This window comes from Ovis canadensis, chromosome 1 (assembly GCF_042477335.2).
Source record: "Ovis canadensis isolate MfBH-ARS-UI-01 breed Bighorn chromosome 1, ARS-UI_OviCan_v2, whole genome shotgun sequence".
NCBI classification, from domain to species: domain Eukaryota; kingdom Metazoa; phylum Chordata; class Mammalia; order Artiodactyla; family Bovidae; genus Ovis; species Ovis canadensis.
The window spans coordinates 251,330,559-251,356,884 of record NC_091245.1 but is presented as its reverse complement, the minus strand read 5'-3'; the positions used below and the strand labels follow the sequence as shown (position 1 = coordinate 251,356,884).

The window sequence follows — 26,326 nt, the reverse complement described above, 5'->3', positions numbered from 1 at the left end:
ATGGATACCGCTATGTGCGTATGCTCTCCATGTTGTACATGGCAGAGATGCTGTCCGCGGCTGTGCTCCTGCCTGTGCTGCAAGTTCCTCTTCACCTCGGAGCGGAACTGCACGTGCTTCCCCTGCCCCTACAAGGACGAGCGCAACTGCCAGTGCTGCCACTGCACCTGCTCCGAGAACCCCAACTGCCACTGGTGCTGCTGCTCCTGGGCCAACGACCCCAACTGCAAGTGCTGCTGCACGGCCAGCAGCAACCTCAAGTGCTACTACTACGAGAGCCGCTGCTGCCGCAATGCCACCATCACCTTCCACAAGGGCCGCCTCCGGAGCATCCGCACCTCGTAAGTGCTGCACGCCCGACACAGGCCACCGTGACTCCGGACACCTGGGGAGTGCCCCACCAACTGGGGGCACAGGGCAGGCCAGCCACCCCGCCCCAAGTCCACCTCCTTATCTGAAAAGGAGAGGCCAACCACTTTCTAGCAATCAACTCTAGTTTAGCTGCTCAGTCATGCCCAACTCTTTGAAACCCCATGGACTGTAGTCCCAGGCTTCTCTGTCCGTGGGATTTCCCAGACAAAAATACTGGAGTGGGTTGCCATTTCAAGGGGATCTTCTCCACCTAGGGATCCAACCCATGTCTCCTGCATTGGCAGGTGGATTCTTTACCATCTAGTCACGAGGGAAGTCCTAGTTACACTTTGTCATGGTACAAATATATCACATGTCTTTGTATGGTGACAGATGGTAGCTAGATGTCGGCGGTGATCATTTGGAAATGTACAGAAATATCAAATCACTATGTTGTGTAACAGGATCTAACATAGTGTTGTGGGTCAGTTACACTTCAAAAAGAAACAAACGCAGGAAAAGAGTAGATGTGTGGTTATCAGAGGCAGAAGGCGGGGCTGTGGCATTGGATGAAGGCAGTCATAGTATAGATAGGTACCATATGTAAAATAGATCACCAGTGGGAGTTTGGCGTATGATGCAGGGAACCCAAAGCCGGTGCTCTGTGACAACCCGGATGGATGGGGCGGGGAGAGAAGTGGAAGTGGGGGTTCAGGAGGGAGGGGCACATCTATACCTATGGCTGATTCATGTTGATGTATGGCAGAGGCCATCACAATACTGTAAAGTTATTATCCTCCAATTAAAATAAAATAAAATTTTAAAGAAGATACGTACTAGGGATATCACATACAAGAGGAGGAACATAATCAATGCTTCTGTCAGTTATATATGAAAGTTGTTAGGAGACTAACTCCTAAGAGTTCTTAGCACAAGAAAAATTTTTAATTTTTTTTCCATTTGTTTAATTTTTATCTGTTGGAGAAGATGGATAGTCACTAAATTTACTGTGATAATCTCTTCCTGATGTTTGTAAATCAAATCATTATGTTCTACACCTTAAACTTATACATTGTTAAATGTCAACTACATTTCAATAAAACTAGAAGGTGAAAGAAGAGCTAAAAAATACTACAAATAATCTGTTTTGTATTTAATGTAACAATAAAAATATATATTGAATGATTTTATTATTTTAAATACTTTTGTTTGCATTTCAAAATGTAGCAATAAAAATGACTTACACTTCAAAAAAGAATTTTGTAGCAATGAAGTGTAGGTGTCCCTAAACAGTCACTAACCAGTATAGACCTGAGTTCCAAACCAAGCCCCACCCCGTATGAGTGCTGAGCTCTTCTGAACTCCACCTCTCTCACCTTTACAACATAATAATAGCTGATGCTTAGTGCAAAAACAACTTTCCAGGACCCATGTGCATGACCCCAGATAATCCCTGCCCCATGGCCACTCACCTATGAGGAAACTGAGCATTTAAGACATTGAATGACCCAAGATCACACCACTAGTAAGATGTAGTCAGAATTTGAACCCAGAGCTTGTGTGCTTAAATTAAAATTAAATTGAAATGCTGTCTTTCAAAATGCAGAGTATGGTACCTGCAGTGATTCAGGGGGTATGAGGATTAATATCGTTTTGAAATCTATTTTGTGATATAAAAATATAAATTGCTCTTCCTCTTCCTCCTCTGAATCCTTCATATCTGCAACACTTCTTGGAAAATCAGTAGCTTCCACAGGCTGCTTTTGACCCTGTGGCCTGAGTAAATACCCCAAATGGCTGTGAACTCCTGCCAGCCTTCTCTTTGTTCCTAACCAGATGTCATAGCATTAAGAGTCTCAATTACTCACTTAGAGCATTAACACGCTGTGTCAGGCACTGAACATCCTCTTCCTGCTCTGACCACAGCAGTCTATGTCACTTTGTCTGGGGTGGCAGAGACAAACTTCTTACAGGAGAAAGACCAAAACTCAGCCCTCTAGGACAACAGCATTCGGAAAGGCAGAAAGATGGGAGGCAGGCTGGAAGCCTTTCAAGGCTGGAAGAACAATCCTGTGAGCAAAAGTTCAGTGAATTCAGGGAAGGATATGCTCTCTCTCACAGGTCAGCACTTAGTAGATGCTTTGTAAAGGTTACTCTCAACTCACCTCTTGTGATTTTTGCATGAGTAGAGAACCCAGGGGTTCTCAACGCAAGTCCCGAAGGTCTAAGGAACAGGAAGTAGCTTCCACCCCCTCTCTCCCCTCAACTGCCCCATTTTCTGCAAATCAGCAATGGAGCATCTTGGAGCCATTCCAACAAGAGGGGGATGACATTGGTCTTTTGGGGGATGCTTAGACCAGGAACTCCCGAACTTTGTTTTGTATGAGAGTCACTTGGGGATCTTAACAAACTACTGATACCTGGCCCCCACCCCCAGACATTCTGATTTCATTGGCTTGGGGTAGGACCTGGACATCAGGATTTGAAAAGCCCCACCCCTACCCCCAGATGATGCTACAGTGCAGAATGGCCTGGAGGGAACAAGAAGGGAAGCCAGGAGACTTGCAGGTGATATGATGGGAACCCAAGTACAAAAGGAACAGGCCTAAATCTGGGAGCAGGCAGTCATTGTACAGAGGAGCAGAGGCCATTATCTCAACAAGAAGACAAGTGCTTGGCTTGGTAACGGTTTTGGCAGGAATGATGGTCACTGAATGCCCGAGTCCAGGCCTGAGGCTTTCTGATGATGGTCAGAGATGCAACCACAAGTGTCAGGCAGCTTGTGCTGGGTACACTGAGACATATTCCTTCCATCTGGCCTCCCTCCTGGTGTCTGATCCCTGCCTCCCCTGTTCTTCATCACTGCTTCCTGCTCAGCATCTTCCTCATCCCACCTCACTCTGAGCTCATTCATCCCTCCTTGCCTTACTCATCTCCTTTTCCCACTTTCATTTTCACCTCCATGCCAGCTCCCTGGGCCATTAACACCTGTCTCCTCACCGAGTTCTCTTTCCCTCTTCCACCAACACCCTTGTCTCTCCCTTTCTCTTTCTGAATTCTCTTGCTATTTTTCTTTATATTACACCTTGATTCTCAGAGTCCCACCTTATCAAACTGGAGTAGTCTATCCAGCTGCCATTTGTAAAACTAGCCTGCTTCTCCAGGTGACCCCTTCAGGACCTGGGCAGGCGAAAGAGAGGCTGAGAAAGCAGAGAGGCTGGGAAAGCAGAGAAGGAATGAGACTGAAAATATTGAGGCTAGCAGCCTTGGACACCAGCATCCAAATCTCCAAGAGAGAACTTCCCAGGTGCCCAAGTCTCCATAAGGACACTGTCACCAAAAGGCCACTCCATTCCAGCGTGTTTGGGCATCACACTTGACTGGGCTCTGAGACCTAAGGGAAGGGGGAAGGGGGAAGAAGCCAGGGACATATAAGGACTGCAAGAAGGCAAAAGTTAAAAAAAAAAAAAAACCAGGCACAATGTCAAACTCAACTCCCAGGCATCACTAATACAGAGGATAAGAGAGATAGGAATAGTCACAAATTAAGTATCTTATCATACTTCCATCTAATTCACTTATTCTCACAAACTGCTTCTGCCCTGATTGTAGTTTCTTAGAATAGGCACTTGAGTTTTACAAGTATGCACTTACTTCATCCACAGTTCTTACAATATGTGAAATCAGCCTCTGATATTAGATAAAGGTTCAACAGACACATACAGTAGAAATGTACACTTCTCACAGACTTGACCATTGTCTTTCTCTGCTGTGGACATGGGCTGGCTAGGAGCAGAATGAAGTCACTACAGCGCACATTTATTGAATGCTTACTGTGTCCGGGCAGTTAAGCACTTATCCTGGATTATCCCATGGAGACTTTAAAATCCTCATGAAGGAAGTAGTATTGTGAGCTTTGATTTATAGAGGAGGAAGCTGAGGATGAGAGAGGTGATGACACATCTCAGTGGTGCAACTCTAAAGCAGTGCATTCCATCATGTGCGACCTTAAGGGGGCTTCTACCCCCTTAAGTCACAGTTGTGGTCTGATCATTAGAACACTCAAGTTCTGGGCTTGGCTGGGAGACTGACCGCCTGGTGTCCTGGGAAGAACACTTTGCCCATCTCTGTGTTCCCTCTCACACATAACGATAATAATGATGCCAGTGCCCTCTAGGTAACACCCATGAAGAACGCACCTGTAGCTGAAGGAGACTGAATTTACTGTCCCACTGAAACAAGAGAGAGATACACCATGAGCAAGTGTGAGTTGTCTCAGTAGGAAGGCATCACTAAGTTATTACAGGATTTATGCTCACGGTAGGTGAGGACACAGGGGTAAATCTCTGACTGGGTATCTTAATAAACCTTGCATAGAACATGGAAATAACTGGGTTGAACCTGTTATTGGTTTAAAAAACAAAAGCAGCAGTCACTGCTTTTAATCAGGACAGGGGATGTTTGGTGATTTTTGTGGTTTGGACAATGTTCTTGCTTCTGAATTCAAATATGAGGAAGTGATTTGTTTCTGCTTTGCTTCACCACAGTCCCAGAATGGCCTTGTCTGCCGAGGGTGTTTGTGATATTGTCTACGGCCAACAGAATCCCAATACCCAGCTGAAAGTGCCTGCCCCTCTGGGCTGTTTTTCTCTTGCTCAAAAGTAACAACAAGCAGTTGCGTATCAGGTACAGCCTTCCAGGGACTGCTGAAAGGCCATCCAGGTTTTCAGTTCCATTTTAAGTTTCTCAAGAAGCCCCATCAAGTGATTCTATAATGAGGAAACAGGCAGACAGAGGTTAATTAACTTAAATGCGTGAACCCAGCTAAAGGATAGTGGAGGCGGCTATAGAACCAGGTTTGCCGGACAACCCATGCTCCTCCCCATCACACCGCGCTGCGACTCAGCGATGCACCTGTTCCTTCCGAGAGGGAGAAACGGAGGCCGCCTCCTGAGTTGGCACGTTTGCTTCTCCTTGCAGCTCCAAAACGGCGCTGCGCATCGGGAGCAGCGACACGCAGCTGGAGGAGGTGAAGATGATGCCGACGGCCAACAGCAATCTGGTCGGCCACCTGTCGTGCCCCATCTGCGGCCGCCTGCGCCTGCACTCCTTCATGCTGCCCTGCCACCACAGCCTGTGTGAGAAGTGCCTGCGGCGGCTGCAGAAGCAGGCCGAGGTCACCGAGAACTTCTTCATCCTCATCTGCCCGGTGTGCAACCGCTCGCACTGCATGCCCTACAGCCACAAGATGCAGCTGCCCGAGAACTATCTGCGCGGCCGCCTCACCAAGCGCTACATGCAGCAGCATGGCTACCTCAAGTGGCGCTTCGACCGCTCCAGCGGGCCCATCGTCTGCCAGGTCTGCCGCAGCCAGCGCGTTGCCTACAAGCGCTGCCTCACCTGCCGCCTCAATCTGTGCAACGAATGCCTCAAGACTTTCCATTCGGACGCGGCCATGCAGGACCACGTGTTCGTGGATACCAGCACGGAGGACCAGGACGAGAAGATCTGCATCCACCACCCGTCCAGCCGCATCATAGAGTACTGCCGCAACGACAACGAGCTGCTCTGCGGCTTCTGTAAGACCGCCCTCCACAACGGCCACGACACCATCAGCCTCATCGACGCCTGCTCGGAGAGGGCTGCCGCGCTCTTCAGCGCCATCGCCAAGTTCAAAGCAGGTCCTGATCCCTGTTTCTCCCTCCACTACTCCTAGTCCAGGAACTGATGGGGAGGGTGATTTGGGAGGATCTGTTTAACAGAGGCTTAGCTCCACCTGGTGGAGGGGTCCAAGCCCTGGGAGACAATGAGCCAGTCTGCACATCAGTGGCCTGGTATTCACATCTGGCAACTACTGCCGGCCATTTAACTCCCTGTGCCTTGGTTTTCTCAGCTGGAAAATGGGGATAATAGTGTTACCCAATGCAAGCTCATGTGCCCAGCGCACAGTGAGGCTAAACAAACCAATGAAATGTTGGAGTTTGGAACAGAGAAAGGTTTATTGAAGGGTCATGCAAGGAGACAGGTGGCTCCTGCCCCACCCAACTCCTGAGTTCTCCAAAGGGTTTCAGCAAAGCACTTTTCTAAAGGAAGAGTAAGGGAGGGGCAAGGTTGGGTGCTGCAAACTTCTCTGTGTCTATATCCTTTGTTCTTGCAACTGTCCACCTAGATCAGGTCACCATGTTCTTGCAAACCTGCAACCAAACAAATGTTATTCTCTGTTCCGCAACTTTTAATCTCTATATGAATGGACTCTTGAAGATCCCAGTCTTCAGAATAGGCTGTCATGTATATTTCAGGCTACAGGCACTATTCTTTTACAAAATGTGCAGAGTCATCAGGACTAAACACAGGTTAACAAAACACAAAACAAAAGGAACAGATCTAATATGGAGGCAGATTTGTTCTTCCCTGTTACAATAGTAATAACACCTTGCGAGGATTAAATGAATTACTCTATCTAAAACATGTAAAAACAGATCTCACACATAGTAAATGCATTAAGATTCTATAATCTTGCTTATAATTTTCATGACCTTGGGTTTCATATTGCTCTTTGGAGAATGAAGGAACTTCATCCTATAGTATTCCGAAGTTCTGTGAGCCTGTCTAATATGTTTTGTCCTTAAGGATGGATTTCTTGCAGTATTTTCCCAATTTGAAGGGGAAAAGAATTAAGTGATGTTGAGAGTAACTTCGATTTTCAATTTCCCCCAAGCTGCAAGCAGTAAAGTAAATGAACTGGTAGCAAATACCCAGAAATAGCCAATAATATTCTAGTCCACAGCTTGCTTCCTCTGCATACCTGCTCATGGTATATGTAAATACTACACATACCATAGTTATAGTTTCTATAAGGGAAACTGACTCAAGTTCTCATGATGGAATCTGGTACAACAGATATCAGCAAAGAGCCCAATAATTTCCGTGTGTATATCCACCAGTGTAGACAAGAGGATCTCACTGACTCTTTTAGGCCCTTTTATCAGTGGGAATAGCTTCCTTGAACAGAAGCCAACTTTACCCAAGCCTTTCAGAATAATTGTCTAATCTTTTCAATAATCTTATAGTACAGGCATTAAAATTCCCTCCATGAATAAGACAATTGGGATTCCAAGAAGTAATTGACACAAGGCCCCTCATAAATGGTGACCTAGTCTCTCTGAGTCCAAAGCTTGTGTTAATTCCACAGCACTCATTTGACAACCTACTCTGCTAAACAGTGGCCAGAATCTAAAGACAGAGAGGCTGAAAAACAACAGTGACCACCGCCACCACCTGCGGCCTTTTCCTCTAAGTGGTGGCCTAGAGTCAAGTGACCAGGATGCCCCAGATCAGCCTAGCTCCTCCCCTAGCGTCCATAGAAGCATGTCTGATCAGAGGACAAGGGGGCAGCTTTCCCCTGAACTGCACAGAAAGGTTCCATTGGACAGAGAGGTGGGTCAGAGACAGACTTTGCTAATTATGCCTCTCAGGACCTCTCACCATCTTATTTGAGGAACACCTTGATTTCTCAATTGCTCCATGCCTAGAAACATGGTTTGTCAATGGACATTTATTAAGTTTGGGGACAGCACCAGGGAAGCCCTTATATTAAAGAAATCCTACAGGAGCCATGCTGCCAGGCCAATGGAAGCCCCACTTGTTCCTACAGGGATTTTTTTCAGGTGGGACTCATGGCCTGAGCTTGACTGGATTCTCCAGAGCCTCGGTTTAGGGAAGGGGATGCTGCATGTAGCCTGCTACGGGCCTCATGCAATCATAGAAAGCCTGGGTCTTTAACAAAGTCATGCTGGGATCATTTTCTCAAAGTCCAGGACACCTGGAAAACAAGACAATGAGGGGACATCGCTACAAATTCCAGTGAGCCCAGCCATTGGGAAAGGGCCACCGTTGTGGCATATCCATTCAGATATAGGGGAAAAATTGAGCCTGTCCATCCTTGTTTTAAAAAAAATTTTTTTAAACCAGGGCTCAAACTTATTCTTAAGGACTCAATTCATTTTCAGGGAGGTGCTATAAGTCTGCATTGTTAACAGATCTCCACATAATTTAAAATCAGATGATCTGAAAACACACTTTGAGAAGCTCTGGGCTCTGAAGAGAAGGTTCAGTTTGGGTTGATGCTGTGCAGTGTCCGGCTGCTCACTGGCACCGGGGGAAGCTTTACTAACATCTGATATATGTATCCTGTCCCCATAGAGGTATAAGCTAAACAATAAGGATTTTTCAAAACTCCCATGTAATTCTAATGTGACACCAGTGTTGCAAACCACTGGCTTAAAGGCAGCTCAGAAGTTTAGTGCCTTGCCGCTCAAAGTGTGATCCAAGTCCAGCAGCATGGGAATCACTTGGGATCCTATTAGAAATGCAGAGCCTCAGGTCCCACCCTCATCAGAATCTGCAGTTTTAATAAGACCCCCTGAAGGTTCCCTGGATTAGATTCTAAATCTAGCTGCAGACAGTCTCACCTGGATTCCTAAGCCTCAGTTCAGCCTGATTCACTGAGCAGGTAAAGTTAAGAGATTTCTTTCTTTTTTTTTAAGTTTCCCAGGTGATTCTGGTGCTCACAGAGTGCTGAGAAGGGCAACTGTGGCAATTAAAAACATAAGGCTCTGGAGTTAGGCAAATAGAATTAGGGACAGGCCCTGGTTTCTACTTGCTGTGTGACACTGGACAGCCGTTTAACCTCTCTGAGCCTTAGTGGCCTCTATAAATGGAAATGATGTCTTCCTCATAGGAAGATATATGCAATGTATAATAATATATGGATATGATTCAAGGTGTGATACACAATAATGTATGGATTGGATCTATAGTAAATGTTTAATAAATAGTAGTTAATTAAATACAGTGCCTGAAAGAGACCTTGCTCTGAATTTGTTCTAAGAAGAGCTCTTGCAAAACCGCATTTGGTTGGGAGGTGGGGGTGGGGGCGGGTAGTGCTTCTGGTCTCTCCTCTCTTTTCTCCTCTCCTGATAACACCCCTTCCCCCTCATCAGGACATTTTTATCTTGCCTGTCTGGACTCCGCTCTACAGATACCTAACTAATCCCTAATAAAGCAAGGAATTTCCTATTCAAATATCTTTAACAGTGAGTAACTGCTGAAGAGTCAAAGGAATCAGTGCATCATTAAGTGGAATTTCTGGGGCCCTAAGTCACAAGCAGGGCTTGTGTGTGGGGAGGGCAGGGAGCATTTCTCAGCACCACTGCAATCACATCCTGACAGTCCCCTGTTCAGCCCCTATCTGTATTGCCTCTCCATCCACCCTTCTGGGCCAGTGTGAGGAAGGAGGTGGGCAGAGGAAATGAGGGCTTCAGAAAGTAGACCAGAAAGCAACACTGTTGACATTCACCCTGAAGAGGTTAGAAAACACAACAGAATGGCTTACACTCAACAAATACCTTTCCAGCACCTCTACATATCCTAGTCATGGTGGTAACCAAGACAGTCGTCATCCTGTTCTCACAGTCTGCCAGAATCCTAGGGTTTAATGCACATCATTGTCACAAAGGCCACCACCCACAGAGATCCAACTTACTGTGGATCCAGGACCATGTCACCAACCAAGATTTGGTCACCCTCATGGCTGAGTAAAATCTGGAAAGGATTATAGCCCATCAATTCACTGCAGAGTCAGCCTTTCCTGGAGAGGACCTTACCTCTAGAATAGGCCACAGAAGGCTGACCTGTATTCAAATTGTTGTCTAACGCCTAAAACCCTGTAAAGACAATGAAGTTGCCATTTCACAGACAGAGGTGGGCCACATGCTCACCCTGCCCTGGCATCCTCCCCACTGCAGTATCATTGGGTTTGTGCATTCCTAGAGCATCAGTGGCCTCTCATACTCATATCTGTATCCCTAGAGCTTAGAAAAGTATATGATGTGGAATAGGTGTCCCATAAATGGTTGTTGAATGGTTGAGAGGACTTAAAATCCAAATGCCATGTCAAGGCTGCAGGATGAACTTGGTTTTCCTTGACTTGTAACAGCAGACCCTTTCTGGAAAGGAAGTGGGAAGTGGGGTAGGCAAGACAGGGAGTCCAGCTGAACCCAAGGGAGTCAAAGCCCCCGGCAAAGGAAAAGGACATGTCAGAGAAGCCACAGTGAAGGGGAACTTTGCTGATTTGCCACTATTGTCTAGGGCTGGGTTTTGGTGAACGAGACAAAGCAATATTTAGAAGTAGTCATCAGAAATTTATTTCTTCTCCCACCCCTGCAAAAGCTTAGGCTTTCACATAGGGAAAATCCATCACTTTGTGACATCACCTCTTCTCACGTCCAACTTGCTAACAGGTAAAGTTGAGTGAAAACTAATATCAAGGGTGGCCTTGAACTTCCACCTTTAGACCCAAGGCTGTAAGAATTATTAGATAGAAGTATGCCAGGGAAGGCTGGCTGTCATACCTAAAGGAAATATTAGACAAAGAGGAAGAGAAGGGTGTGTGGAGAGGGGCCAGAGTCACTTTACAAACCTATGCTAGCATCTTTAAGCCCAGCAACAAGTGGTTTTCCTCCCTTTCCACCCACTTCTTTGGAGCCCAAGTTAATATGCTCCAGTTTGCCACTGGCTTTGATATCTGGGGAACTGAAAAATTTAACTGAAGTAACTAACTTGATTGTTTTGCAGTCCGCTATGAAATTGATAATGACCTCATGGAATTCAATATTTTAAAAAACAGCTTTAAAGCTGACAAGGAGGTAAAGCGGAAAGAGATCAGAAATGGATTTCTCAAGCTGCGCAGCATTCTCCAGGAGAAAGAGAAAACCATCATGGAGCAGATAGAGAATCTGGAGGTGTCCAGGCAAAAGGAAATTGAAAAGTATGTGTACGTCACTACCATGAAGGTGAACGAAATGGATGGCCTGATTGCCTACTCCAAGGAGGCGCTCAAGGAGACAGGCCAAGTGGCATTCCTGCAGTCAGCCAAGATCCTGGTGGACCAGATCGAGGATGGCATCCAGAGCACTTATAGGCCCGACCCACAGCTCCGGCTACACTCCTTGAACTGCATGCCCTTGGACTTTGCTGAGCTCTCCAGTGCCATTCACGAGCTCTTCCCCACAGGACCCAAGAAGGTGTGTTCCTCTGGGGACTCCCTGCCGTCCTCCTACCCCCTGCAGTCAGAAATGATGATCGCCAGGAAGGTCACTTTCAGCACCCACAGCTTCAATAACCAGCAGATATACCAGCGAAGCTCCTCCTTATTGTCCTTCAATGCCCCTGCCTGTGAGAAAACCAAGATAGGTCTGGAAGCCTATGGGCGAGCCCAGTCAGCTGCACCTGCCAAGCCCACAGACGGCCTCTACACCTACTGGAGCACAGGGGTAGAAAACCAGCCTGTGCAGAATAGCAATAGCTTCCACAACTGGTACTCATTCAACGATAGCTCTGTGAAGACTCCAGGCCCAATTGTTATCTACCAGACTCTGGTGTATCCAAGAGCTGCCAAGGTAAGAAAGGCTCTGGGCCCTGTAGGAAAGATGGGAGGGTGTGAGCTATGGCATGGAGGTGGGTAGTCGGGAAAGTTTGCACTTAGTTCATTGACCACTAGGATCTGGTCACTCAGATCTGTTCCTCTGGACTCTGTGTGGTCGGCCCATTCAAAAGGGATAAGTTCCTGAAATCTTAAGAGCCCGAGATTGGCTTAAACCAAACATATATTTAACTCATAGCCAGAAATGCATCTGAAAGCCCCAATTCCACTTCAAAGGCAGCTTCTCTATTGAAAGAGACTGCAATTTTGGAACCAAAGTAATTTGAAGAGACTGCTTGAAGAGAATAATATTTCCCAAAGGAAAGCCTGTAACAGTAGAAAGAGGACAGAAATTGGAATTAGAAAAGCAGCCTCCGTGATCTATCAGCTGTGATTCCTCTAAATTGCTACTTTTTCTAAAGAAAATATCTAGACTCTTCATGATTTGGAAAGATTAGAAGGTAATCCCCAGTGGAATTCCAGTTCTTATCTCCTGAGATTCAGCTTTTAGTGAGGGGAGGGTATGTATCTCTCACAGACCTCTACAACTGCCATCACTCAGCGTCAAGGGATATGACTCTTCCTTGACCTTCTTGGCCTAACATGAACAGAACAAATAGCCCATCTCTTAACATTCCTTTCAAATCTAGCTGATTGAATCTAAATTGAATAGTTTATATAATGTTCTATTAGCATCCAGGAAGGAAAAAAATGTATTCTATGAGAGCATATCTTGCCTCCTCTTGGGACCACTAGAGGGACAATTCCCAAGCCAACCCATGACTTGCTTCCATGTAGCAGAATCCACCTTCTGTCCTCATGATCTGAGCACTCACAAAGACACTTAACGTCCTTGAAGCCTAAACTAGTGGTTCTCAAACCTTAACGTGCACCCGGGAATCTTGTTAAATACAGAGTCTGCTTCAGTGGGTCTCAGCGGGGCCTGAGATTCTGCACTTCTAACAGACTTCCAGATGTTGGCATTGCTGCCAATTAGCAGACCACACTTCAGTATCAAAGGATCTAGAAACAAGAAAATTAAAGGGAGACACTGACCAAGCCTTACCTTTTTATTCTCCTGAAACATCTTAATCTATGTTTTGGCATTTATAATTGACTCCAAGAATGACCTTATGTTGCAAGGTAGAACATACAGAACATATCCTCCCATGGGCTGTCAGACACAGCAAATGTATCTCTGCCCTTCACATAGCAGGTACCCACAACTAAGCAGCTGAATCTACACTTCCAAATGATGCTAGATCAGCAACACCTGCAATGTACGTGACATTGCATCAGGGATTGCATTAGTTCTCATCTCCATGCAACTCAGACCACTTGAGAGGTTGGCAAGATCTAGCTTCTGAATGGGAGAAGACAATGGCACCCCACTCCAGTACTCTTGCCTGGAAAATCCCATGGATGGAGGAACCTGGTAGGCTGCAGTCCATGGGGTTACTAGGAGTCGGACATGACTGAGCGACTTCCCTTTCACTTTTCACTTTCATGCATCAGAGAAGGAAATGGCAACCCACTCCAGTGTTCTTGCCTGGAGAATCCCAGGAATGGTGGAGCCTGATGGGCTGCCATCTATGGGGTCGCACGGAGTCGGACACGACTGAAGCGACTTAGTAGTAGTAGTAGTAGTAGCTCTGGATGGGAACGACTGGTGATGTCTGCTCTATTCTTGGGCTTGAAGAACAGTCTCCCTGGGCCCCCTGGGCTTAACACACCCTTGATGAATTCAAGAAAGGAACGTATATAGGAAAACTCAGTGAAGTCACTGACTCTCGAAATAGGACACCTAAACCTACTGCCAGACAGTGGCATTTGGTGTAAAAATATCATTTTTTTTAAATATTTTCACCTGAATAGGTGAAGTACACCTATTTCAGGATCATGGGGTATAGTTCACACAGGAATCATAGTGCTCAGTGATAACAGAAGTTGAAACCAGTGTTGGCATCTCTCTTAAGTGATGATTGACTAACAGTTCTCTTTTATTTGGGGATATTTGTTTTTATTTTTTTGAATTTAACTGGACTATAGTTGATTTACAATGATTTTTTAGTTTCAGATGTACAGCAGAGTGATTCTGTTACAAATATACATATATTCATTCTTTGTCAGATTCTTTTTCATATAGCTTATTATAGAATATTGAATACAGTTCCCTGTGCTATATAGTAGGTCCTTATTGGTTATCTATTTTATATACAGTAGTGTGTGTGTGCTAATCCCAAGCTCCTAATTTATACCTCCAGCCGTACACATTTCTCCTTTGGTAACCTTAAATTTGTTGTCTCCTTTTGGCACAGGAAATACTCTTTAAGTTAGTCTTATGGGTTGTCACTATGTATCTTAAAAGTCTTAAAAGATTTTTTTATAAAAACTCCATTTTATTTCTAGAAATCCCCCCTGAGGAAATGATTAAAAATGTGATGAAGATCCATGCCCCAAAGCGTTCAATGCATCATTGTTAGAGTATAAAATTAGAGCCAACCTAACTGTTCAACTATAGAAGGACCAAATCATTTATGGGGCAATTATTAAAATGGTGCTTTACTGAATTTTTAATGATATAGGGACATATATAAAATGCAATAAGTGGAAAAAAGCAGGAATTCAAGCAATATAATCCAAATTACATACATTTTTGTGTTCGTGTGTATTCTGAAATTGGAAAGAAATAATAATGAATTATTAACTGAACTCTGAGATTATAAGAGATGTTTATTTTCTTTCTTTCTTATACTTTTTATGTGTTTTCCAAGTTTGTATTTAAAACAAGTACATTTTGATAATCAAAAAATGTTTAAAAACTTTATACATTTATATGACTTATTAATAAGTCAGGCTTTTATACTTTTAAAAGTGTAAATATATAAAAATAATTATAAAGTAATCATGCAAATTCAGAGCAACTTTAAAATGTGTATACTTATAAGAAATTTATTTTATACACAACAACATTTTTATATTTTTAATTGATAGATATTTGCTTTACAATGTTGGTTGATTTCTGCCATACAGCAGCGTAAATCAGCTATAAGTATACATACATCTCCTCCCTCTTGAACCCCCCTCCCACCCCAACCTCCATCCTACCCCTCTAGGTCATCACAGAGCAGCTGGGCTGAGCTCCCTGTACACACAATAACACTTAATTTTATGAAAATTTAAATAAAGTATGCAATGTCTGTTTAAAAATACAGCTATTATAAAATATTTATATGTCAGACACAATCTACTAATTAACATTTGTTAATATTTCTCTTCCCAAGAGTTGACTTTTTATGCTTTGAGTATGAAAATATGTTCTCCATTACTTGGATGAGTCATTTCACCTCTTTGGGACTCTTTTGTGTATAAATGAAGGGTTGAAATATATACACTTTTCAACTTCTAGTTGAAATTGCTAAATGTAACCTTTCTGAGCTCCTCTGTAAAATGCCTGCATACATGGTCAGTCACTCAGTTGTGTCCGACTCTGCAACCCCATGGGCTATATCCCTCCAGGCTCCTCTGTCCATGGAATTTTCCAGGCAAGAATACTGGAGTGGGTTGCCATTTCCTACTCCAGGGGTTCTTCCTGACCCAGGGATTGAACGCACATCTCTTGTGTCTCCTGCATTGGCAGGCAGGCTTTTTACCACAGCAGCACCTGGGAAGCCCCCCACTGTAAACTGGGATAATAAAATCTCCCTCCAAGGAAGTTGTGAGGACCACATGAGTCAGGCCATGTCTGACACAGACATGATGCATAACAGGTGTTCAGTAAATGGTAGACACTTTGGTTAGTGGTGTTCAGAGGGCAAGATCACCTTCACGTTGACTGACAGGAACAGAAGCCAGAGGAGCATCCATCTGTTCTTAAAATGCATGATAAACATCATGTCAGGACTCATCACCCAGACCCTCAAGACTGTTGCACAAGGTCTTCAGCAGCTAGAGGGGCTGAGTCAGTTTAAACTTACCCCATGGGGTCAATAACACAGATCTTCAAGGAAAAGCATGGTGTCTGCTAATACCCCCACTAACACATCCACTTCTTCCTAGGTTTATTGGACATGCCCAACAGAAGACGTGGACTCTTTTGAGATGGAATTCTATGAACTCATTACTTCCCCTCCTAACAACGTGCGGACAGAGCTCTGTGGACAAATTCGGGACATAATGCAGCAGAATCTGGAGCTACACAACCTGACCCCCAACACCGAGTACCTGTTTAAAGTGCGAGCCATCAATGATAACGGTCCCGGGCAGTGGAGTGACATTTGCAAGGTACTGTACACGTTACTTCTCAGACAGATGTTCTTGATCCACTTTGGATGCAGCTGTCAGGATGATCGTGAGATCATGGAACTCACCCTGTGACAGGCCCCTCTACTCCCAGAAAACTTGCTACTCAAGGACACAGAGAGGGCCCCTGGCCTCAACCAACTTTGCCAATGAGGCCTGAGAATCGTCACTTCCATCTGATTCAGAAAACATTCGTGCCAGGTATCAGGTTAGGATGTAGAGATTCCAAGGAAAATAAGACATAATTCTTGCCTTCAAGGAGCTCAAGGTCTAGAAAAAATAATCTTGGTGTAAAAAGGACCAAAAAAGTGACACATTAGCCCCAGTGGTGATTCAAGCAAAGATAGTGTATCAGATTTAACCAATATAAATACAGGACGCATGCAATGAAGAAATTTTTTAGTGTTAGTGTATCCTATGCCGTATTTAGGAAATAGTTATACTAAAAAATGTATTTGTTGTGTATCTGGAAGTCAAGGAGTTGCCAGTGAGCAAGCCAGGAAGGACTCCCAAAAAGGAAGGGATAAGATTATTTCTATCTTTTTTTTGTGATGCAAGGCTGGTTCTTCCTTGTATCTCCAGGGGCAATACATTCAGGGGCATAATTTTATTGATATTCAAAAGAGAAAGGGAAGAAATATGCCAAGACTGCCTAGAACTATCTTACTGTACAACCATGATGGTGCTCTTAGGAATCAGAGTAAATTATATCTTAATCAGAGATTCTTTAGAAGTAAAGAGAATAAATCCATTCCTTTTGACTTTTGAAAAGAGAAATTTATAGTACAGAGAGAGAGGACTTTCATGAGACCACTTCCACATGAGACACACACCTGATACGCAAGAAAACCGGCAAGTCATCAGTTTTTCTCAGTCTCCCCATCAATATCTCTCATTCTACTCCCTCCACACGCACCCTTCTTCCATCTCTGCTTCTGTCCAAATCTGCACCACAGTTAGCTAGCCCATCATTTCTCCTCCCCTAAATTCAGCTTGCATATGGTTTTGGAGGTTTGTCATGCAATCTGTGTGTGACCAACACAGTCTGACTAGCTCCATGCCCTTGGACTCTGGTCAAACGTTTGCAGAAGAGAATCTGACTGGTTGCTACCTCTAGTGATAAAAGGAAGTGGGAGGTAGGGTGGGGCAGGATTGCGCTGTTGCTTATTACACTAGAAGCAAGTCTCCTGGGGGGTGGGGGCCCTCTACTCCACCCCGATGTGCTATTTCTGGAGCACAGCACCCCTGTGCATCCCCTGCCCCTCCACGGAGGTCAGATACTCACATGGGAAGGCAGAGTGAGGGATGAGAAAGTCACCTGCTTGCTCCCCTTGTTAGACCCCAGCCAGGTATCCTGTGAGTCAGTTGCCCCACAGCCCAGTTCTTGCTGGTACCCTTCTCTCCAGAGCAAAGAACACCCTCTGCTGCTGCCACATTTGACAGCATGTCCTTTTGACTATGACTTTTTCCTTCAATCTAATTCCATCTGCCTTCTCATTTTTTAGAAATTCCTCTGAAATGTCTTGCCCATGAAGGGCACTCAGTGCTGTTACACGTTTTCTGGGTTTTTTTTTTTAATACATGTATCTTAAGTCATTTTTAGATACAAGGGACAAAGATGTGGGTGGAGAGACCAAAGAGTGTCAGCCTTCCTTAGGCAGATATTTTGTCATCCCTCTTACAGTCTGAACTGCTTGAAAACAAAATTCACATTTAATTCATCTTTCTTTCTCCCACAATGCTTACCAAAGCACTGTGCATAGAGCAGGTTCTTAATGGTTATTGAATGAATACACAAGTGAAAATGTGACCAACCAAATAAATATATGAACAAATGTCTACATCAAAGAGCAAGGAAAGAAACTGCTATGTAAAATTAATAATTGCAAACTACTGTAAAAGGCCTGAAAGTTGTTATGTGCTATTTTACAATCAATTGAGAAGCAACATCCCCCTGAAACTGTTTATGTCAAGCATTTGCACTCCCTGTAAAGGAAGAAAACTCATTCCAGTTTCTTTTCTTTTTAACACAACTTCTAAATAAGCAGAGCACTAATTAATGAGCTTTTCTAGAAGCTTCATTTTTATCTGACTCACAGAGCTGCAATATAGATTTTTCCTTCAGAAGTAATTCTTCCTCCTTCTTTGTGATTATATTAGCATTCCAGGGGAAACTCAGCTTTCCTTAACATTTGTCATGATTTGCATAAGTAAAGGCTTCAATAGCAAATGAAAATAAGATGGTGTGTTTGAATGACATTTATAAAGCTTCATAAAAGTAATGACTTCAGCTCTTTCCTATAAAATCGAAATATTTTTCCTTCGGCATCAGTACTTTGCAGGTATTCCTGAAAGGTTTCATTTAAAATGCCATAACGAGGCAGCAGAATCATTTCTTATCCAAAATGCAATATTCCCATCCTTTTGTTAAGGAAGTGAAATAACACCTTTTATATTTGATTTTCATAGTCTGTGGCTTGTTGATTTTATTTTTTAGGGATTTTATTTGCAGCCTAATACATGAAGCATGAAAATTAACTTTAACACTTTTTAAAGGTCTCATTCATTGCAGGCTGACTCTGTGTCCAACACTGTATATTCATTATCAGTGATCATCCCAACCGCTCAAAGGCAGGGAGTTACTGCCTCCAGTTTACAGAAGAGGAAACTGAGGCTCAGACAGGGAAATTGACTGGCCTCATGTAACTTGAAGGAGTTGAATGGGAACCTAGGTTTCATCCAAGGCAGGAGTTCTTCGTCCCATGCAGTGAAGTCTGGGCAGGGTGGGCTCAGCCTTGGGGACCTGGCCTCACACTCTGGAAGGATGCCATCCAAACAACAGCAGTGAGTGGGACTTTTTTTTACGAAGCAAAATCATACATCGGAAAGAGTTCTGGGCTTGAGCAGTGTACCTGGGTCCAAGCCCCAAGTCCACTAGGCAGCCCATTCAGTGAGGACAGACATCATGCTGGCCTTGCTCACCCCTCTTGGCCCCTAGTTCCCAGGTGAGAGTTCCTACCATCCAAGAGCTTCACTGATGTTTGAGAAGGAATGGAGACGTGGTTTTGAATCAATCATATACTCTGTGGGCTCCGTCCCTCCTCCTGCTCTTCCTCTAGACCTCAGTGCACCTAATGACCACTGCCCCCATTCTCACCCCATTGTCTCCCTCTGACTTCAGATCTCCAGGGAAGTCTTCAAACTTCTGGGAAGTCTTTCCATGACAAATCTAACTTTTCCCCTGTGCCTTGGTTTCCTATTGCTGCTGTAACAAATTGGCAGCTTAAACAATACAAATTTCCCTCTTAACTCATGGTTCTGGGGATCAGATACCTAAGGTGTGAGCAGGGCTATGTGATTTCTAGAGGCTCCAGGGGAAAATTCATTTCCTTGCCTTTCTGGGCTTCAAGCAGCTGCCATGTTCTTCGGCTCATGGCCTCTTCCTCTATTTTCAACGCCAGCAACTTTAGGCTGAGTCCTCCTGTCATCCTCTTTCTGGTTCCCTTCTGCCTCCCCCTCTTCAACTCTGAAGGACTCTTGTGGCCACATTGGATCCGCTTGATGATTCAGTATAATCCCTCTATCTTTTTTTTTTTTTAATAGTTCTTTGGCTGCACTGGGTCTTAGCAGCTGCACATGAGCTCTTCAGTCTTTGCTGCGGTACACAGGCTCTTTAGTTGCAACATGTGGGATCTCGTTCCCTGGCCAGGGATCGAACCCAGGCCCCTGCATTGACAGCATGGAGTCTTAGCCACTGGACCACCAGGAAGTCCTTAATCTCCCTATCTTAAAACCAGCTGACTAGCAACCTTAGTCCCCTTTTGCCATGTAACAGGGCTTTCCTGGTGGCTCAGACAGTAAAGAACCTGTCTGGATTGTGGGAGACCTAGCTTCAATCCCTGGGTTGGGAAGATCCCCTGGAGGAGGGCACGGCAACCCACTCCAGTGTTCTTGCCTGGAGAATCCCAGGGACAGAGGAGCCTGGCGGGCTACAGTCCATGGGGTCACAGAGAGTCGGACATGACTGAGCAACTAAGCACACACAGCAGAGCCATGTAACATGATGTTCATAGGCTCCTGGGATTTGGACGTGGGCATCTTTGCAGGGAGCTTTATTCTGCCTGGGCTTCCCTGGGGGCTCAGAGGTTAAAGCATCTGCCTGGAATGTGGGAGACCCGGGTTCAATCCCTGGGTTGAGAAGATTCCCTGGAAAAGGAAATGGCAATCATCTCCAGTACTCTTGCCTGGAGAATCCCATGGAGGGAGGAGCCTGGTGGGCTACAGTCCATGGGGTCACAGAGTCGGACGCAACTGAGCGACTTCACTTTCACTTTATTCTGCCTACCACAATCTGACATAAACCAGATGTCCCAGATGACATCAAGTCTGAGGACAGATATTCAGGCCCCAGAATAATCACAAACCGGTACTGTTCTGTGTCATTCCCTATAGTTCTCAAGGAAATGCAGCAATCCCTGTCCGCACCCATACTCTCAAATTCCTTCTCAGGCTGTACTGGGTCCCGCCCCTCACTGTGCCTCATGTGTGCTCAGGAAGTGGTCCTGCCAGCTACCCTGAGTATCCACAGCGCTGCTTCCTTCCTGCTCAGGCTGCTCTTAGGCTGGAAGTCCAGCCGCAGACCAGGGCTACCTCGCCTTCCTGGACATGCTCAGTTTCACAAAAGCCTCCTTCTGGTTTTCCTTCCGTCCCTACCCTTCCTGCCTTAGGGTAACACATACATATTCAGGGGCTGGGTTTAGAGGATAATTTGAGTGACCAACACTAGTACACATTCGAAATAACTACCCCGAAGCTACCCTCTCACTCACCCACGTGCTCACAGTGACTCCATGCTCTGAAATGAAGTTGAAGTGGTTTACATGCTCTGTCTCCTTAGAATTCATTATTCAAAGGGCCCCTTGATGGTTCATGTAAATAGAACCTTATTGGTCCCTTCCTATTTTCCCTGCCAATGAGTTAGAACCCTGGAATGAGTATAATTTAGGCTCAGACCTGATCTATCATTTTTTAACCTCACACACAGAAGGTGGAATTAGTCAGACACCTCAATCAATGGTCCATTACCAACATGGGTCTATTTAAGGCCCTTTTCTTTCTGTTTGTTTGACTTTTTTGTATTAGGGGGTGCTTTTGTTCTTGAGAGTTATGTTTTATTGGGCAAAAAATCATAGGACTTCAAGCCCTTTCTTATTTATGTATTTAATTCCTTTTGTGACTATTCCTCCCTAAATATCCATTCCAGTATGTTTTCTGTGCATCTTGTTGCTTTTATGTATGCTTACATGGTGTGTATCATTTTGAATGTCTTATTAATTTGAGCAAATATCATGGTGTTACATAACTTACTGTGTCTTACCTTTTTACTCTGAACACTGATTTTATGAACCACCCATGTTGTTGGGCACATTTAGCCCCTAACTCCTAATACTGCCCCATCCTTTATAGTGAGCTGGTGTTCACCACATTATACCTGTTTACTCAGCAGAATAGACACTCCAGTGACCTCCAATAATGCTCGGTGAACAGCCTTATTCATGGGTGGGATGGGGAAGTGAGACTTCCTCTGGGACATTTTATTAGTTTACTAGGGTCAGACTCGACTGAGCGACTTCACTTTCGCTTTTCACCTTCATGTATTGGAGAAGGAAATGGCAACCCACTCCAGTGTTCTTGCCTGGAGAATCCCAGGGACGGCGGAGAAGTCGTCGGACACGTGAGTCGGACACGACTGAAGCGACTTAGCAGCAGCAGCAGCAGGTTGTCACATTAAATGTTACTGACTAGTTGGCTTAAACAACAGAAATGTATTGTCTCACTGTTCTGGAAGCCAAGAGTCCAAGATCAAGGTATCGGAGGGTCTGGCTTCTTCCGAGACCCTTCCCCATGGTTTAAGATGTCTACTTTCTCCCCACCTTCTCCCTGTGAGAAAAGACAGGGTCTTTTCTCATGCAAGTGCACCTCAGGTGTGTCTCTGTGTGTCCAGACTTCCTCTTCTTACAAGGACAGTCACATTGGATTTGTTGTTGTTCAGTCACTAAGCCATGTCTGACTCTCTGTGACCCCAAGGACTGTGGCACACCAGGCTTCCCTGTCCTTCACTATCTACTGCAATGTGCTCAAACTCATGTCCATTGATTCAGTGATGCTATGTAACCATCTCATCCTCTGCCTTCTCTTCTCCACCCCCTTCTCCTCCTGCCTTCAGTCTCTGCCAGCATCAGGGTCTTTTCCAGTGAGTCAGCTCTTCGCATCAGGTACCCAAAGTATTGGAGCTTCAGCTTCAGCATCAGTACTTCCAATGAGTATTCAGAGTTGATTTCCCTCAGGATTGACTGGTTTGATCTCCTTGCTGTCCAAGGAACTCTCAAGAGTCTTTTCCAGCACCACAATTCAAAAGTATCAATTATTTGGCATTCAACCTTCTTTATGGCCCAACTCTCAATGTCTGAACATGACTACTGGAAAAACAATAGTTTTGACTATATGGACCTTTGTCAGCAAAGTGATGTCTTTGCTTTTTAATACACTGTCTAGGTTTGTTAAGACCCTCCATAATGACGTCATTTTAACTTAATCAACTATTTGAAAGCCCTGTCTCTAAATGCATCACATTCTGAAATACTGGGAATAGAACTTCAACATAAAAATTTTCGAAAGACACAATTCAGCCCTTATCAGACGTATACCATGAGTGAAATTGCTGGGGATAGAGTGTGTGTGTACTTGATCTGACTGGATGCACGTACATTCCATAAGGAGTGAACGAGGGTCCCTATATTCTAGACCCCACCTAACCCATTACCATTTTGCTAGCCCAATAGGTAGAAAGTGCTGTCTCCTTATTATTTAAAATTTCATTTCATATGCTTGTTTTCAGGATTCCTTCTTCTGCAGATAGTCTGCTAAATATCATGTACTCATTCTTCCATTGCATTTTTCTTTTTCTAGATGATTTGCAGTATGACCTTATATATTCTAGATCATGGTTTTAGATACTGCCAATATCTTCTCAGTTCTGACATTTGTCTACTAACTTTGTTCATTGTGTATTTCATGAAACAACAGAAATCTTCCGTTCTGATGTGGTCAGTGTCACCAGTTATTTTTTTCATGGTTCGACCTTTCGAAGTTCTACTTAAAAAGTCCTTAAGAAGGCTTATATCACAAAGGTAGTCTTCCACATATTTTATTAACTTTAGTTTCACCTTTGAAATTTAGGACTTTAATCCATCCAGAGTTCACCTTTGCGTGTAGTGCTAGGTATGTATGTTCGACTTTTTTGGGCATTGAATGGGCCAGTTTTCCCAATATCATCTACCTAGCAATATCCTCTCCATTAGAATACAAAAAGGATGCCACTTTGATCTGGTATTAAATTGCCATATATTCAGAGACATTTCTCTGAGCCCTCTGTTGTATTCCATTGGTCTGTTTGCTCTTATGTCAATACCACACTACTTTATTGTTGATTTCAGTTTTGTGTTATGTCTTAATGAACTGCTAAGGTAAGTCTCCCTATTGTCCTTCTTTTTTAAGGTCTACTTAGTTAATCATAGAAATGTGTTCCTTTACATGAAGCATGAAAACTAATGCTTTTTAAAGGTCTCATTTATTGAAGGCCAACTCCATTTTGGAGTAAGTACATTGAATTCCTAAAAAAAAGAAAGAAAGAAAAGATAAAACAAGTAGAATTCAGTTGGCGAGGCATTGAGTCTCTACTTTGGAGACAATATTTTTGTAATAGTTCTGATTTTTGTTCAAATCACCTCCTGCGTGCTGTACTAAGCTTTAAAAATTCTTCTTGTAGAGGTACTACATGTTTCTGGTTAAACTACATATTTTACAGACTTAGTTTATATTATTAACATTATTTTTATTTAGTTATATTTTCTAATGTATTGCTGGCTTAGAAAAAAAAACTACTGTGTTGATAGGTTAATCATGATTCCAGCAATCTCAATAATCTCTCATTATTCTGAGAGTCTATCTGTTGATTCTGCTTTTTTTCCCAAGCATAAGATCATATCACCTATAAATAATGATAGTTTTATCTCTTTCCTTGCAATTCTTGAACATTCATTGATTTCTTTTTCTTTCCTTATACCTTTGGCCAGGGCTAGGAGTCCTGTAGAAATGGCAACTGTAAGAGTTGATGTCCTTGTCTTATTCTTAATCTTAATGTTTTTGCATTGAACCCTGATGGTTTTTTTATTTAGTTTTTGTGATGTATAATCTTTATTAAGTTAAGGAAAGTTCTTTTTACTTTTAAATTTTTGAGAGCTTATGCAACTTTATAATTTTATATCATTTAAGATAATCATGTGATTTTTCTCCTTTAGGCATTAATGAAATAAATCACGTTAATTTTTCTGATGTTAAACTCTAATTCATGAAATAAACCCTCTATGATCATGATGCATTGTTTTTATAATATACTTGGTTTTAGTTAGCTCATATTTTGCCTTGGAGTATTGCATCTATGATCATATACAAACTGGACCTATACTGTTTTGCTTATGTGGTTTTATCTGCTTCTGGAACCAATATTTTACTAGCTTGATAAAATGAGCTAGGAAACTATTGTTCTTTTTCTATTTTCTAAAAGTACTCTTTTTCAAAAGTTTGATAGAATTGATTTGAAAGCCATCTGAGGTTTTGGGTCAGGGGAAGGCCTATCAGCTATCATTTCAGTGTCTTTAGTATCTCAAGTTCTCTTCTCTGTTGCTTCTGTCCTGTTTCATCTGATCCTCTTGTTCATAGACACACCTAAGTCCCCACTGCCCCATTCACACGTCATACTCAGGCTTTGTCTCTGAAGATCCTGTCCTTTAAGTTAGAGCTTAAATCCCCTATTTTTACGAGTCAATTCTCAACCTGTCACAACACTGTTATTTCTTCCTCATTGCCCCCAATAGCTCTGTGTGTGTATCTTACACATTTATATAACCCTTATCAGGGTTATCTCCACGTATTATTTCCATTTTTATCTAGAAATGGGTAATCTAACACCATACATATAATCTTTATCTTGCATGAAGCCCTGTTTTCTCTAAAACTAAAAATAAATTTTTTAAAACTAGAGAGCATAATGGTAATAGTGTCTATTTTTTGTCCTTTCCCTTGAATACAAACATAAAAATCTTTATATAGACAGACTTTGTGCTTTGTACAAACATTGCTCTTCACAATCCAAACTGCACCCTCACTCTACCTCTCCCATGAGTCCTGATCCATCGAGACTAAGCTCATTGATCCCGTGTGCTGTCTATCACACCCGGATTTTGACCTCACTCCCTAAATGCCTTCTCAGTAAATGTGTATTGGGAAGGAACAAAAATGCCACCAGGGCAAGATTGGGGTAAGTCCATCATGCTCAAGGTAAGGCATGGAGCTCCACATCTAAGCTGAGTCAGTGAGACTTCTAGGAAAGCCCTGCTACCCAATGCAAGCTGCCTCTTCTAGGGAGCACTGACTATGCACTGTGGTCAGGGATGGTATGAAGCATCAAAGAGAAGCAGTTGGCAGATGTACAAATTATGGTTCTATTCACCTTTCATTCAATTTTCTAAGACACTTCTCTGTACCATATCCAATGTTGGCAATACAGAGATGAAAGACTGTCATTGCCTCCACATCCCAATCAAGGTGCCCACACTCTGGTAAGAAAATGAAACACACTCACTGAAATGTACAAATGATAAGAGCTGCGACAGAAACAATTTCCATGGGTTGGGTGGGGAGCACTCTGGGTCTACTTTCTGGTGAAGCCCACCTGGGTCACAGCCTCAACACAATAATCAGCACTCAGTCCCATGAGCTGCCTTAAAGAAGTGGGACCTTCTCTGTGAAATTCCAAACCCACCACATACTAGCTCTGAGACTTTAGGAAATCTTCCTGATTCTTCTGAGCCTCAGTTTTTTTCATCTTTGAAATGGAATCAATGGTACCTGCCTCACGTGATTGTTGGCATGAGGAGCTAATCAGATAATGTGTGTAGTGTCTGGCCCACTGCAGAGGCCAGGCTTCTGGGAGCTGCTGTGCCCCTCGTGGTTGGTGCCAGGGCTCTCTGCTTCTGATTGCAGGTGGTAACACCAGATGGGCGTGGAAAGAACCGAGCTAAGTGGGGCCTGCTGAAGAATATCCAGACTGCCCTCCAGAAACGCTTCTGA

General features: G+C 43.7%; 1 protein-coding gene across 1 annotated transcript; it reads left to right on the top strand.

The window, feature by feature from the left end:
- TRIM42 (tripartite motif containing 42) lies at positions 1-26,326 on the top strand. Its single transcript, XM_069598578.1, has 5 exons — positions 1-341; positions 5,332-6,032; positions 10,987-11,810; positions 15,893-16,117; positions 26,240-26,326. Exons 1-5 carry the CDS (start codon positions 1-3, stop codon positions 26,324-26,326), a joined length of 2,178 nt encoding a protein of 725 aa, XP_069454679.1.

Coding starts and splice junctions, on each gene's coding strand:
- TRIM42 (XM_069598578.1), top strand. CDS start 1: ATGGATACCGCTATGTGCGTATGCTCTCCATGTTGTACATGGCAGAGA. Junction 6,033..10,986: donor CATCGCCAAGTTCAAAGCAG/GTCCTGATCCCT, acceptor ATTGTTTTGCAG/TCCGCTATGAAATTGATAAT. Junction 16,118..26,239: donor AGTGGAGTGACATTTGCAAG/GTACTGTACACG, acceptor TTCTGATTGCAG/GTGGTAACACCAGATGGGCG.